The sequence below is a fragment of the Lipotes vexillifer genome, unplaced genomic scaffold (assembly GCF_000442215.2).
Source record: "Lipotes vexillifer unplaced genomic scaffold, Lipotes_vexillifer_v1.1 scaffold1489, whole genome shotgun sequence".
NCBI lineage: Eukaryota > Metazoa > Chordata > Mammalia > Artiodactyla > Lipotidae > Lipotes > Lipotes vexillifer.
This window is the reverse complement of record NW_006776475.1, coordinates 37,586-54,692: the sequence shown is the minus strand read 5'-3', so window position 1 is coordinate 54,692 and position 17,107 is coordinate 37,586. Positions and strand designations below refer to the sequence as shown.

At 36.1% G+C, this 17,107-nt stretch overlaps 1 protein-coding gene across 1 annotated transcript in view; it reads right to left on the bottom strand.

The window, feature by feature from the left end:
- The window catches only part of ITFG1 (integrin alpha FG-GAP repeat containing 1), a 244,852-nt gene that overhangs the window by 213,559 nt on the left and 14,186 nt on the right, over positions 1-17,107 (bottom strand). The window contains exon 6 of the mRNA XM_007450381.1: positions 4,406-4,500. Within this exon, the coding sequence (XP_007450443.1) occupies positions 4,406-4,500 (95 nt within the window). The remainder of the gene's footprint in view (positions 1-4,405; positions 4,501-17,107) is intronic.

Sequence of the window (17,107 nt, the reverse complement as noted above, 5' to 3'; positions counted from 1 at the left end):
AAAAAAAAAAAAAAAAAAAAAAAAAAAAGGAAGAAAATTCTGACATATGCTACAACATGGATGAATTTTAAGGATATTACGCTAAGTGAAATAAGCCAGTTAAAAATAACACACACTGTATGATTTCACTTATTCAAAGTACTTTTAGTGGTCAAAAAGCAAAGTAGAACAGTGGTTGCCACAAGCTGGGGAAAAGGGATGAATGAAGAGTTACTGTTTAATGGGTGTAGAGTTTCAGTTTCAAAAGATGAAAAGAGCTGGATGGTCAATACTATGGATGTATTTAATACTACTGAACGACATACTTAAAAATGGTCACAATAGAAATTTTACATTATGTGTATTTTACCACATTAAAAAAAACTGGAAAAAAATGAGAAGGAAGAAAATTTAAGCATTTAACCTGCTTGTCTCAACTTTACTTCAGGTGACTAAAAAGATGATAATACTTTGTCAGTTGCTTCATTTGCAAATATTTCCTCCCATTCTGAGGGTTGTCTTTTGGTCTTGTTTATGGTTTCCTTTGCTGTGCAAAAGCTTTGAAGTTTCATTAGATCCCATTTGTTTATTTTTGTTTTTATTTCCATTTCTCTAGGAGGTGGGTCAGAAAGGATCTTGCTGTGATTTATGTCATAGAGTGTCCTGCCTATGTTTTCTTCTAAGAGTTTGATAGTTTCTGACCTTACATTTAGGTCTTTAATCCATTTTGAGCTTATTTTTGTATACGGTGTTAGGGAGTGATCTAATCTCATACTTTTACATGTACCTGTCCAGTTTTCCCAGCATCACTTATTGAAGAGGCTGTCCTTTCTCCACTGTACATTCCTGCCACCTTTATCAAAGATAAGGTGTCCATATGTGCGTGGGTTTATCTCTGGGCTTTCTATCCTGTTCCATTGATCTATCTTTCTGTTTTTGTGCCAGTACCATACTGTCTTGATTACTGCAGCTTTGTAGTATAGTCTGAAGTCAGGGAGCCTGATTCCTCCAGTTCCGTTTTTTGTTCTCAAGATTGCTTTGGCTATTCAGGGTCTTTTGTGTTTCCATACAAATTGTGAAATTTTTTGTTCTAGTTCTGTGAAAAATGCCAGTGGTAGTTTGATAGGGATTGCATTGAATCTAGAGATTGCTTTGGGTTGTAGAGTTATTTTCACAATGTTGATTCTTCCAATCCAAGAACATGGTATATCTCTCCATCTATTTGTATCCTCTTTAATTTCTTTCATCAGTGTCTTATAATTTTCTGCATACGGGTCTTTTGTCTCCTTAGGTAGGTTTACTTGTAGATATTTTATTCTTTTCGTTGCAATGGTAATTGGGAGTGTTTTCTTGATTTCACTTTCAGATTTTTCATCATTAGTATATAGGAATGCCAGAGATTTCTGTGCATTAATTTTGTAGTATCCTGCTACTTTACCAAATTCATTGATTAACTCTAGTAGTTTTCTGGTAGCATCTTTAGGATTCTCTATGTATAGTATCGTGTCATCTGCAAACAGTGACAGCTTTACTTCTTCTTTTCTGATTTGGATTCCTTTTATTTCTTTTTCTTCTCTGGAAGTTTTGCTGTGGCTAAAACTTTTAAAACTATTTTGAATAATAGTGGTGAGAGTGGGCAACCTTGCCTTGTTCCTGATCTTAGAGGCAATGGTTTCAGTTTTTCACCACTGACAACGATGCAGGCTGTATGTTTGTCATATATGGCCTTTATTATGTTGAGGTAGGTTCCCTCTGTGCTCACTTTCTGGAGGGTTTTTCTCGTAAATGGGTGTTGAATTTTGTCAAAAGCTTTCCCTGCATCTATTGAGATGATCATATGGTTTTTCTCCTTCAATCTGTTAATATGGTTTATCACATTGATAGATTTCCGTATATTGAAGAATCCTTGCACTCCTGGAATAAACCCCACTTGATAATGGTGTATGATCCTTTTAATGTGCTGTTGGATTCTGTTTGCTAGTATTTTGTTGAGGATTTTTGCATCTATGTTCATCAGTGATATTGGCCTGTAGTTTTCTTTCTTTGTGACATCCTTGTCTGGTTTTGGTATCAAGGTGATGGTGGCCTCGTAGAAGGAATTTGGGAGTGTTCCTCCGTCTGCTATATTTTGGAAGAGTTTGAGAATGATAGGTGTTAGCTCTTCTCTAAATGTTTGATAGAATTCGCCTGTGAAGCCATCTGGTCCTGGGCTTTTGTTTGTTGGAAGATTTTTAATCACAGTTTCAATTTCAGTGCTTGTGATTGGTCTGTTCATATTTTCTATTTCTTCCTGCTTCAGTCTTGGCAGGTTGTGCCTTTGTAAGAATTTGTCCATTTCTTCCAGATTGTCCATTTTATTGGCCTAGAGTTGCTTGTAGTAATCTCTCATGATCTTTGTTATTTCTGCAGTGTCAGTTGTGATTAATCTCCAAAATTTACAAACAGCTCATGCAGCTCAATAACAAAAAAACAAACAACCCAATCCAAAAATAGGCGGAAGACCTAAATAGACATTTCTCCAAAGAAGATATACAGACTGCCAACAAACACATGAAAGAATGCTCAACATCATTAATCATTAGAGAAATGCAAATCAAAACTACAATGAGATATCATCTGACACCAGTCAGAATGGCCTTCATCAAAAAATCTAGAAAAAATAAATGCTGAAGAGGGTGTGGAGAAAAGGGAACACTCTTGCACTGTTGGTGGGAATGTGAATTGGTTCAGCCACTATGGAGAACAGTATGTAGGTTCCTTAAAAAACTACAAATAGAACTACCATATGACCCAGCAATCCCACTACTGGGCATATATCCTGAGAAAACCATAATTCAAAAAGAGTCATGTACCAAAACGTTCACTGCAGCTCTATTTACAATAGCCCAGAGATGGAAACAACCTAAGTGCCCATCATCGGATGAATGGATAAAGAAGATGTGGCACATATATACAATGGAATATTACTCATCCATAATAAAAACGAAATTGAGCTATTTGTAATGAGGTGGATAGTCCCAGAGTCTGTCATACAGAGTGAAGTAAGTCAGAAAGAAAAAGACAAATACCGTATGCTAACACAAATATATGGAATTAAGAAAAAAAATGCCATGAAGAACCTAGGGGTAAGACAGGAATAAAGACACAGACCTACTGGAGACCGGACTTGAGGATATGGGGTGGGGGAAGGGTCAGCTGTGACAGGGCGAGAGAGAGGCATGGACATATATACACTAACAAACGTAAGGTAGATAGCTAGTGGGAAGCAGCCGCATGGCACAGGGATATCGGCTCAGTGCTTTGTGACCGCCTGGAGGGGTGGGATAGGGAGGGTGGGAGGGAGGGAGGGAGACGAAAGCGGGAAGAGATATGGGAACATATGTATATGCGTAACTGATTCACTTTGTTATAAAGCAGAAACTGACACACCATTGTAAAGCAATTATACCCCAATAAAGATGTTAAAAAAAAAAGAGATAATAATAGATGTTCCTTTTTTTGTTTGTTTTAAATAGAAAATTCCACCTGACAATATATGTTGAGGAGTGAGATTTAAGGTGCTATGATTTTGTAAATCCTTTTGAAATAGTGTACTTGACAATGATCATCAATAGCTCCTTAAATCTAATCACTGGCTTAGAGGAAACACAGGGGACAGAGTCACATATTAACATCATGGGGACACTATCAGCAAAATCCACACTTTGAGAAATTCTGTAAGACAGGTGTTTTTTCTTTTTATGTATATCCCTCATTTAGCTCCTAATTTGATATAAACATTTAGGAGAGAATTGGGGCATTTTGAATAGTGAATAAGTATTTGCTATTAAGAGAATATTGTTAAATTTTTTAATGTTTGAAAATGATCATGAGGTTGTTAAAAATAAAAACGTCTGTATCATTTAGAGATACAGATTGAAATATTTAGAAATGAAATGATACAATGCTTGGGAATTCCTATAAAATTATTTGGGTGGGAGGAGGGCTCATGGGTGGTTATACAGATGAAACAAGATTGGCCATATACTGATTATTGTTGAAGCTGGGTGATGATTAAATGTGCATATATCATACTATTCTTCCTACTTTTCTATATTTAAAATTTTCCATAACAAAATTTTTTGAAGTCTTTGAAATTCTTTAACACACAAGGTAAATATTTTTCTTATAATTAAGTTTACAGCATTTATTAGTCAATAATCCAAATTTTGATGTGGTTAACAAACAGCAAAAAACAATAACTAAAGACTTATTTATTGCATCCAGTACGTTTTACATTTTTCCAATATCACTAACTTCCTTATATCCTTTTAACATTTTGGTCTTAATGTTCAATTCAATAACAAATGACTACTAGGAAAACAGTAAAAATCTCATCATTCTTTGGCAGCCTAAAAGAAATACTTTACATTTATGTGCAACTCACCCGCTGTAAAATCTTCAGTTAGATCAATGAATGCGTGAGAATGTGGAATCCGCATTTTACTTTTAATGGTCAATGCAGGATGCCATGATAAATTCCTAAAAGAAAAATTTTTTTCTTAAGGCAAACATCAAATGAGCACTGTTTTAAAACAAAAATATCTGCATGCAAGATATTTAAAAAATGCATTTATTCTTAGCTCTGTCACATACTCTAAAATTCACTCTTTCAGAGTGTACAATTTAGTGGTTTTTGTATATTCAAAGTGTGCAGCCATCAGCACTATCTAATTTCACATTTTCATCACCTCAAAATGAAACTCTGTATTCATTAGTAACTTCGCATTCTCCCCTCCATCAACCCACTGGCAAACACTAATTTGCTTTCTGGCTCTATGGATTTCCCTATTTTGGACGTTTCATATATATGGAATCATATAACATGTGGCCTTTTGTGCCTGGTTTGTTTCACTTGGAATAATATTTTCAGGTTCATCCATGTTGTAGCATGTGTCACTACTTCAGTCTGTTTTATCCCTAATAATATTTAATTACATGGCTATATTTTTTGTAAATCTATTCAACTGTTGATGGACATTTGACTTATTTCCACTTTTGGCTATTACAATTAAATGCTGTTATGAATATTCATGTACAAGTTTTTATGTGGATGTATACATATGTTTTTCGTTTGTTTTGTTTTGTTTTGTTTGCAGTTCATGGGCCTCTCACTGTTGTGGCCTCTCCTGTTGCGGAGCACAGGCTCCTGATGCGCAGGCTCAGCGGCCATGGCTCACGGGGCCAGCTGCTCTGCAGCATGTGGGATCTTCCTGGCCCAGGGCACGAACCCGTGTCCCCTGCATCAGCAGGCGGACTCTCAACCACTGTGCCACCAGGGAAGCCCCTACATATGTTTTTGATTCTTCTGGGTATATACCTAGGAGCAGAATTGCTGGGTCACATGGTAACTCTATACTTGACTTTCTGAAGAACTCTCAAACTGTTTTCCAAAGTGGTTTCATCATCAGACATTCTCACTAGCAATGTATGGATATTTCAATACCTTAATTCCATTATGAACACTTACTACTGTCCCTTTGTTTTATTATAGCTACTTCCTGAAGGGTTCTTGTGGTTTTGATTTATATTTTCCTGATGTCTAATGATGCTGAGCATGTTTTCATGTGCTTGTTGGCTACCTGTATATCTTTGGAGAAATGTCTACTCAAATTCTTTGCCTATTTTTCTTTTTCTTTTTTTTTTTGCAGTATGTGGGCCTCTCACTGTTGTGGTCTCTCCCGTTGCGGAGCACAGGCTCCGGATGCGCAGGTTCAGTGGCCACGGCTCACGGGCCCAGCCGCTCTGCGGCATGTGGGATCTTCCCGGACCAGGGCACGAACCCGCGTCCCCAGCATCGGAAGGCGGACTCTCAACCACTGCGCCACCAGGGAAGCCCCCTTTGCCTATTTTTAAATTGGGTTATTTATTGCTTTGAGTAGTAAGAGTTCTTTATATAGACTAGATCCTAGATCTTTAACTGTTGCATGATTTGCAATATTTTCTCCCATTCTGTACAGTCTTTTCAGTTTCTGGATAGTGTCCTGTGCTGTGTAGAAGCTTTTAATTTCATAAATCCAGTTCTAAGTTTTTTTGTGTTACTTTTTTCTTTTGGTGTCAGATCTAAGAATCCATTTCCAAATCCAAGGTTATGAAAATTTACCCCTATGCTTTCTTCTATGACTTTTATGTTTTAGCTCTTATATTTATATCTCTAATTGTTTAAGTATAAGAAAAATAATATTATCATGGGTGATATTTTCCCGAGACTGTGGAGAATGATTATCTTTTATAAATATTAATTCCAAAGTTTTCAGCCATGAAAAAGAATGTATTTAGACCCCTACCTCATACCATATACCAAAAATTAACTCAGATGTCTCAAACTGCTAAAAGAAATAGAACTCTTATATATTGCTGATGGGAATATAAAATGGTGCATTAGCTATGGAAAACAGTTTGGTAATTCTTCCAAAAGCTCAACAATGAATTGCCATATGACTCTGCATTTCTATACCTAGGTGTATACCAATAAGAAATGAAAAACACACTGTTTGCAGATGACATGATACTATACATAGAGAATCCTAAAAAGTCTACCAGAAACCTACTAGAGTTAATCAATGAATTTGGTAAAGCAGCAGGATATGAAATTAATGCACAGAAGTCTCTTGCATTGATATACACTAATGATGAAAAACCTGAAAGAGAAATTAAGGAAACACTCCCATTTACCATTACAACAAAAAGAATAAAATACCTAGAAATAAACCTACCTAAGGAGACAAAAGACCTGTATGCAGAAAACTATGACACTGATGAAAGAAATTAAAGATGATACAAACAGGTGGAGAGACATACCATGTTCTTGGATTGGAAGAATCAACATTGTGAAAATGACTCTACTACCCAAAGCAATCTACAGATTCAATGCAATCCCTATCAAATTACTATAGGCATTTTTCACAGAAGTAGAACAAAATATTTCACTGGAGATAAACCCACACACATATGGTCACCTTATCTTTGATAAAGGAGGCAAGAATATACAATGGAGAAAAGACAGCCTCTTCAGTAAGTGGTGCTGGGAAAACTGGACAGCTACATGTAAAAGAATGAAATTAGAACGTTCCCTAGGCACCATACACGAAAATAAACTCAAAATGGATTAGAGAACTAAATGTAAGACCGGACACTATAAAACTCTTGGAAGGGGGCTTCCCTGGTGGCGCTGTGGTTGACAGTCTGCCTGCCGATGCAGGGGACACAGGTTCATGCCCGGGGCTGGGAAGATCCCACATGCCACGGAGCAGCTAGGCTGAGCCATGGCCGCTGAGCCTGTGTCCCGCAATGGGGAAAAAAAAAAAAAAAAAAAACCTCTTGGAGGAAAACATAGGAAGAACACTCTTTGATATAAATCATAGCAAGATCTTTTTTGACCCACCTCTTAGAGTAATGGAAATAAAAACAAAAATAAACAAATGGGACCTAATGAAACTTATAAGCTTTTGCACAGCAAAGGAAACTATAAACAAGACAAAAAGAGAACCCTCAGAATGGGAGAAAATCTTTGCAAATGAACCAACTGACAAAGGATTAATCTCCAAAATATACAAGCAGCTCATGCATCTCAGTATCAAAAAAACAAATAACCCAATCCAAAAATGGTCAGAAGACCTAAATAGACATTTCTCCAAAGAAGATACACAGATTACCAACAAACACATGAAAAGTTGCTCAACATCACTAATCATTACAGAAATGGAAATCAAAACTACAATGCAGTATCACCTCACACCAGTCAGAGTAGCCATCATCAAAAAATCTACAAACAATAAATGCTGGAGAGGGTGTGGAGAAAAGGGAACCCTCTTGCACTGTTGGTGGGAATGTAAATTGATATAGCCACTATGGAGAACAGTTCAGAGGCTCCTTATAAAACTAAAAATAGAACTACCAGATGACTCAGCAATCTCAGTACTGGGCATATACCCTGAGAAAAACATAATTCAAAAACAGACAGGTACCACAACGTTCAGTGCTGCACTATTTACAATAGCCAGGACATGGAAGCAACCTAAGTGTCCTCTGACAGATGAATGGATAAAGAAGATGTGGATCATATATGCAATGGAATATTACTCAGCCATAAAAGGAAAAGAAATTGAGTTGTTTGTAGTGAGGTGGATGTGCATATATAGGAAATCTAAAAAACAAAAAAAAAGGTTCTAATGAATCCAGGGGCAAGACAGGAATAAAGACACAGACGTAGAGAATGGACTTGAGGACATGGGGAGGGGGAAGGGTAAGCTGGGATAAAATGAGACAGTAGCATTGACATATATATACACTAACAAATGTAAAATAGCTAGCTAGTGGGAAGCAGCTGCATTGCATGGGGAGATCAGCTGGGTTCTTTGTGACCACCAGAGGGGTGGGATAGGGAGGGTGGGAGGGAAACGCAAAAGGGAGGGCATATGGGGATATATGTATATGTATAGCTGATGCACTTTTGTTATACAGCAGAAACTGATACAACATTGTAAAGCAATTATACTCCAACAAAGATGTTAAAAAGAAAAAAGAAAAAAAAAGATTTGAAAACAGGTATTCAAACAAATACTGGTACATGAATGCTCTTAGCAGCACTATTCACAATAACCCAAATATCTACCAATGGATGAATGAATAAACAAAATGTCATATACCCATACAATGAAAATATTATTCAGTCATAAAAATAACTGGAGTACCGATACATGATACAATATGGATGAATTTTTAAAATATTATGCTATGTGAAAGAAGCCAGACTCAAAAAGTCATATCTTGTATGATTTCATTTATATGAAATACCCATAATAGGAAAATCCTAGAGACAGAAAGATTAGTGGTTACCAAGTGCAGGGGTAGAGGGGAAAGGGAGAGTGACTGCTTAATGGGTACAGGGTTTCCTTTTGGAGAGATGAAAAGTCACTGGAACTAGGTGATGGTTTCACAATGCTGTAAATGTTCTAAATCTCACTAAAGTGTACACAACGATGGTTAATTTTAATAATGTTATGCAAATTTTATCTCATTAAAAAACCAATAGTAGTAAGTTTTCACATATCCTTCATTTAGCCACTCCTAATGTTAACATCTAATATAACCATAGTGCATTTGTCAAAATCAGGAAGGTCATACTGGTAAACTATTAGCAACTACAGAAAGAAGAGCAAGTTTAAATAAAATCATTTCCCCACAATTCCTCACTAGTGAAGAACACTCCAGTGTCAAAGGCATTCCTATTTATCAAGGCCCTACTTAAATCAGCTTCCTCCAAAAGGCCTTTACTCCTCTCTCACTGTTTCACTATTATACTTTTCTCTACTAATAGCACTTCAGTTTGCATTATAGTTACTTGAGGAAGTATTTCTCTAAGAGTGTATCCTAGGTACCCTGACTCATAGATATTTGTATCTACAATGCCTAACCAGGACCTGGCTCCCAAATACTGGCTGAACTGAATCACAGTCTTAAGTAGCATCTCCTATTCTTCTCTACTTCTAGTTAGAATTTGCTCTTTTTTTCACAGTACTATGTTCCAGTCCAATATGGAAGCATAGATATGTCATCTCCAAAGAGCAATTAAAGGCTAATTAAGTCTAAGTTCATTGTCAACACAGTATCCAATTGAGTAGACAGCAAACAAGGTTCATCTGTGAATTTAGTTTTGAAGTGTGGAAAGAAACAACTGACTAATTTGTTATTGGTAGGTGGATTCTGGAAAAGAGAATAAGCATTCAACAGGAGAAAATTTTCTCTATGCAAAGGGTTCTACAAACAGTAACTTCTTCCCAGTAACCTTCTACATTCTTTTTAGCACATACTGGGCCTCATTTATAACCTAAACAAGACACTAAAAACCAAACCAAGCAGTATTCCTACAACTTGATTGTATTACTTTAACTAAAACCCCATAATATAGGGTTATGATAATAAGAAAATATTGATATTTAGCATTTGTTGTATGGTAATTCAATACCAAGCATTCATGTCATGTTTTTCTTTCATACTACACAAGGTCAGAAATGCTTAAAATAATTTCAATTAAGTCCAATTTAATAATCATTGGTTCACTTCTCTTTAAGATATGCCATTTATTCATCAGTTCTTTAAATTCTAAGCATTAAAGTATTTAATTACATACAAAATAATCAGGCTCAGGCTGGAGATTCTATGACAAGTTTGACATAAAGTCATTTCAGAAGAGTTTCGCATGTTCCCAACAAATTTGTAATTACATGCTGAAAATGAATTAAAAAAACACAAACTTTTACACAGTTGAGCTCCATGAGGTTAATCATGTGGCTGTCTTTAATTACTATGCTAGTAGTTATTGATCTAATTTCCCATAGATTTTTTTTACAGGTTTGCTTTGAAACAAGTTATAGCTAGAATTTTGGAAAACCTCAACTAACCTGTGACATTTTGTCTTAGGAACTATTTAACAAAACGTACATTTCAAATGAAGAATCTAGAACAGTGATAAAGCAAAAGTCATAAAGTGGCAGACTATGGGCCAAATTCAGCATAAAATGTGTTTTACTTTACCTACACATTGTTTTAAAAAGTTTGAATTCAGAGGTAAAACAAATTAAAAATCAGATTTCAAATAAAAATCAGAATTTCCAACTTCTCTTGAAATATCAGAAGGTCTGGCAAGCAACTAGCCCTTTTCATACAGAGCTAGAGCCTGCAGGCAGGTCAAGTCCGAAGCTTCCCAAAGTGTTCACTCACTTTGTTTTCCTTCTGGGCCCCATCAGACACTTGAGTTTGCAACTCATAACAAAATATTAATTGTAATATTGCTATCTTGAACATTTCAAATCAATATTCAAGTTCTTCACAGTATTTTAAGTTTTACACTTGTTGTCTATACTCTGATATTTTACATTAACATCCCTTAAAAGGCAGTTAGCAGATTCTTATAGTTTATTTTACATACAGTGTCTATTTACCATTCTGATGACTACCAAAGGTGGGTGGAGAAAGAGCTTTTGATTCTTTCATGATGCATTTTAAGATGACTGAAAACTGAAGTTGCCTAAGATAATTAAATTGTTTAAAAATTTAAATAGGTGAAAATAAAATTCATTTCTCCTTCTGCCTTTAATGTTGTTCTTTATACACAACATAGTTTTTTAGTAAGAAGCAGACACCATATTTTTCAAGCAACTATACCCATATAAACTATAATTTCCTTAACTCCATTTGAATGCCAAGGTCACAGATGTAAACTGCTCTGATGACAAAGGAAGAAACAGCAGAGATGAAAAAGTGGGCAGTTCTGAGTCATGTTGAATCTGTTGACATTTCTTGACCTCTGTAGAAAATTCCAATTACTAGTTTGTCCCCAACAGGAAACATAATTATGTCAAGGTGTTCTAATTTGTAGGCATCATCACCTTTAATCTCAAAGAATAGCATTTATCAAAGGATGAATTTAAATGTAATTAATGTCAACTGTAGCTTTTAGTTGCCTATTACGGTAACTGTTCTTAGAAATGACTGCTAATCCACTCACTTTTCAATGATCAGCCTACAATGAGTTGTCATTATTTAAGATACCCAGGTAAGGGACTTCCCTGGTGGCGCAGTGGTTAAGAATCTGCCTGCCAATGCTGGGGACACAGGTTCAATCCCTGGTCTGGGAAGATCCCACATGCCATGGACCAACTAAGCCAGTGCGCCACAACCATTGAGCCTGCGCTCTAGAGCCCGTGAGCCACAACCACTGAGCCTGTGTGCCACAACTACTGAAGCCCAGGTACCTAGAGCCTGTGCTTCGTGACAAGAGAAGCCACCACACTGAGAAGCCCGCGCACTGCAATGAAGAGTAGCCCCCGCTCGACACAACTAGAGAAAGCCCGCGCACGGCAACGAAGACCCAACGCAGCCAAAAATAATTGATTAATTAATTTAAAAAACAACAACATTCATGTAATACAACTGAACTATTAAAAAAAAAAGATACCCAGGTAAAAGCAGTTACTAGGAGATAGGTCTAGCGTGAAGATGGGTCTAGCATGCTTCTCTAAGCTGCCTAGTCCAGTGGTCTTGAAAACGTTTGTTCCAATAGACTCTTAAAAGAATTTACAAAAACTATATCCCTTAATACCTTGATGTTCATTTCTAAGAAAGTAATATAAATATTTTCAACGTTTTAAATAGCTACAAAAGCATGTAATCTTTAAACATATTAGAATTACTGATTTTTTTTTTTTTTTTTTTTTTTTGCGGTATGCGGGCCTCTCACTGTTGTGGCCTCTCCTGTTGCAGAGCACAGGCTCCGGACGCGCAGGCTCAGCGGCCATGGCTCACGGGCCCAGCCACTCCACAGCATGTGGGATCTTCCTGGACCAGGGCACAAACCTGTGTCCCCTGCATCGGCAGGCGGACTCTCAACCACTGCGCCACCAGGGAAGCCCCTAATTAATGATATTTTAAAATAAAATGGTTACTCTAATTAATGGAACAGAATAGGGAGCCCAGAAATAAACCCACACACTTATAGTCAATCTATGACAGTGGAGGCAACAATATACAATGGAGAAAAGACAGTCTCTTTAATAAGTGGTGCTGGGAAAACTGAACAGCTACATGTAAAACAATGAAATCAGAACATACTCTAACACCATATACAAAAATAAACTCTACATACACACACACACACACACATACACACACACAATGGAATGCTACTCGGCCATAAAAAAGAATGAAATTTTGACATCTGCAGCAACATGGATGGACTTGAAGGGCATTATGCTAGGTGAAATAAGTTAGACAGAGAAAGATAAAAGCTATATGATATCACTTGTATATGGAATCTAAAAAAAACAACAAACTAGTGAATATAACATAAAGGAAGCAGGCTCAAAGATATAATACAGAACAAACTAGTGGTTACCAGTGGGAAAGGGAAGGAGGAGGGGCAATATAGGGGCAGGGGAGTAAGAGGTACAAACTGTTAAGTATAAAACAAGAATATATTGTACAGCACAGGGAATAGAGCCAATATTTTACAATAACTATAAATGGCATATAAGCCTTAAAAGCTGTAAATCACTACATTGTACACCTGTCACCTTTATAATATTTTATAGCAACTATACTTCAATAAAAAAATTAAAATAATTACTCTTAAAAATGTATTCAGTAGAATATAGATACCATACTGACTATTATCCACCATCATCCACATACACCCACAAACCACATAAAAAAGCTCTTCTTCTCTTTATCCTTGGATTTGTACTTCTATTCTATTTCTGTTACAGAACTTTATCATGATGTAAAATATTTTTATATCTGGTCTTTTTATGTCTCCAAGGAAATGTACATCTTCAAATTGGTATTTAAATTGGCTTTATACATCCAGGTGTTTTAAAAAAAAATCTCTTTGAGGTTGAGTTATTTTAACTACTACTGTACAACTGATGAAAAAGCTTTGATAGCTTATTAAATCAAAGGTAAAATTTCATTGGAAATGCATTTTTTGAAGAAATGAATGGAGCTTTAAAATATATTAGTTTACTTACCTTTAGACTAGCATGACACTGCTAGAATGAAACAGGATTCAGCATAAAGTCTACTCCTTTTCTTCATCTTTATAGATACAGATGCTAAGAAATCTTGTTCATATATCTTCATTAAACTCTCCATGGAAATTTAATATTAATATTAAATTAATCTTAATTTTTTAGGTATGATAAATACATTGTAATTATGTATTTTAAAAACATCCTTATTTTTTAGAGATATATACTTAAATATTTATGGATTAAAAATGTCTGGGGAGGTAGTTAGAGAAATGAAGGAAAAGTTGTGAATGAAATAAGACTGGCCAAGAGTTGCTAACTGTAGCTGAATGACAGGTGTATTATATGCAAATTCATTGTCCTATTTGCTCTACCTTTGCATATGTTTAAAATTTTCCATAATGAAAGTAAAAAAAAAAAAGAATTTAGAGCTGCTGATTTAGCTCATTCAATTTATGTAAAATGCCTGGTATATAATCCAATTAGCAAAGCCAGTCCTCACCAAATTGGTTTGATTGGTCAAACCAATCTCCAAATGAAAGTTATTTTCTGTCAGAAAGAGTTTGACCTCATTTTTTCAATTCAAATAAATTTGTTAACATGTGTTTCAAGGAATATTACAAAAACTACTGAAAAAAGTACAGATTATATATTGTAGGAAAGATTACTAAAAGCAGTCAAAATTAAGGTAATTTTGATAAAATTGATTTATCTATTTTCATAAAATAAGTTATAAAAACAAGATAGTAAAGCAACATGCTGTTTCTCTTTAGTGAACTTAAAGCACTGCAATGTAAAGTACAGCTAAAATATTTTATAACACAATAAGTATGATAAAAGACATAAGTCCATTAAATGTATGTGAATACTGACTCTGGTATCTGGCTTTAGGAGTAAATAAAAACAGATTATAAAAATGAGAAATCACACAATTTCTTTCTTATTTCTTTAGATATATCAAATTTTTCCCTATGACTTTAATAAATGAGAAAGGTATATACTATAAAAAATTATTTGGCTCAGGAGCCAGCATGTAAATTTATTTTCTATTAATAGGAGAAAGAAAATAGTAAACATTTCATAAGACAAGATAAGATATTTGACTTTAAATGGAATTTTCTTGATATGATTTGATAAAGTAGGTATTAGCTACATTACAGAAAAATGCATACCAAATATAAAAGAAATGATGTAAAAGTTTTATCCATAGGTTTGGTAGTCCTTGAGAACGTTCTGGTCACATCTGAAACAATCACTGGCATGATCCAAAACTACATAGGCATGAAAAGTACCTTCCTTCCATTTAATCACGTGTCTTAGGGATAGAGTACTAAGAAGAGCTAAAAGGTCTGCTTTGCTGCATTTGGTGTTTCTTACGGATGCTCTGTGCTGTGCTCTCCCAGGACCCTCTCTCAATAATTACAGATTCTTTGACAGTAGTCAGGGAATGCAGGAGGCAAAGTCATTAAACAAAAACTGTCATTACTCCCACAGCCCCACTCTAGCACATCTGAATTCAGAACATATCAATGTGGATCAAAATGCTTTTTGCTACCAAGCTTCATCTGAAGAGAAATAGGAAGGAGAAATAGGAGAAGAGGAAGAACTGGAAATTCTATTAGTTTAGTATACCTGTGTTTCGTGCTGCATGGGTTTTTACTCCCCAGAAAACGTATAATTATGAAATTTAGGAAGGGTAAAGAACATGGCATTCTTATATGAAGGAGGAGAAAGTTATAGTGAAAATAGGTACGTTTTCAGGCTCATCAATTTTAGGTAGGAGTACCTATGAAACCTGAGGATCTAGTTGCTTAAATGATCTGTGTTTGCATATTCCTTTGCAAGTCTTTACCTATGGTAAAGTAAATAAACACAGCCTACCATGCTGTGTATCCAGAGATGACCACATTATTTCCCATCCCACATGCTCTTTTACATTTCAGTTAAGCCATGCTCACATCAAGAGGTAGAGTACATAATCCTCAAATTCCCTAGAATATTAGCTAATTCTTTGATTAGAATGCCACAGAAGTGATGCTGTTTTACTGCCAGGACCAAGCCTTAAAGAGATCTCCAGCTTCTGTCTATACTCTTGTATTGCTTCTTCTTGGAAAACAACCACTATGCTATGAGGAAGTCTAAGTTAACCATGTTGGAGCACCACCAAAGGCCCTCTGTGACTATAACAATGGTAATGGCTATACAGAGTTGAAGGCAGGAGCAAAGGCTTTACAATTTGGAAGACCAAGATTCAAATCCCAGATCTACCATTTATTTACATTGCAAGCTTACAGTGGTCACTTAACCTCTGAATTAGCCGGCTCCTTGACAGAGCCTCTTGAGCTACACAGCTACCTGTTGTGGGAAAAATATGAGACAACTGATGGAAACTGCCAACCCCAGAGTTACTAAGTAGATATTTTAAAAAGCAAATAGGCATGTTTAAGATTCTCTTTCTTCTCATCCTTCCCCATCCAACCCTGAGCCTCACAGAGGACAATAAGCTGTGCAATCCTCAGTTATGCCTCTTCAGGAGGGGCATGGTGAGGAGTATAACACATGAGAGAAGAGTGGGAAAAGAAGCATGGCTGAAGAACAGAATTACATTGGTAAGTACTTGATGGGTTATTCACTCACTCTTGGGCCTCTATTAGAATTCAAAGGTATGGGTCAGACCAGATAAATCTTAAGGACCTCTTAGAAATAGCACCTTATGTTCATAAAAAAAAATGTGGCGATTTCTTTCAGCCATATCCTTACTTTGTCCAAATGTTCCTACCTCCACAGGGTGTGCAACAGTGATATTACACCTGAGTGACGGCCCTAGCAGCACTGGCTCCTAGGGCAGGAAGACAGAAGAGTAGACAGCCTGAGGAGAAGCATTGGCCCCCATCTCTACTCAGGACTACTATGGAACACAGGAACTCACGCAGCTCAGAGCCTAGGCCTCCAGACTGTTAAAAATCAAGTATTTGTAGGGCATTTTCAACAGAATATACATTTTTAAAACATACAATAGGACTCTAATGAAAGAGAACTTAACCTGTATTTTCAGGAATTATAAATTATAAATTATTTTTCAGGAATTATAAATTATTTTGATTCATTTTATAAATTATTTTGAAATGATAATATAGACCAAGCTTACTCAAAGTCTGCTCTATACATATAGCTTCTCTAACTGTGCTTGTTTGTTTTTATTTTTCTAATTTTTATTGTGGTAAAATATATATAACATAGAAGTTACCATCTTAACCATTTTTAAGTGTACAGTTCATTGGTATTCTATGCTTGTTTTGTTTGTTTGTTTTTTTGTGGTACGGGGGCCTCTCACTGTTGTGGCCTCTCCCGTTGTGGAGCACAGGTTTAGTGGCCATGGCTCACGGGCCTAGCAGCTCCACGGCATGTGGGATCTTCCCGGACCGGGGCCCGAACCCGTGTCCCCTGCATCGGCAGGCAGACTCTCAACCACTGCGCCACCAGGGAAGCCCTCTATGCTTGTTTTAAAATGGACTTTTTTCAATACATGCAAATCGTAATAAAATAAAACAAAATGGTTTCCT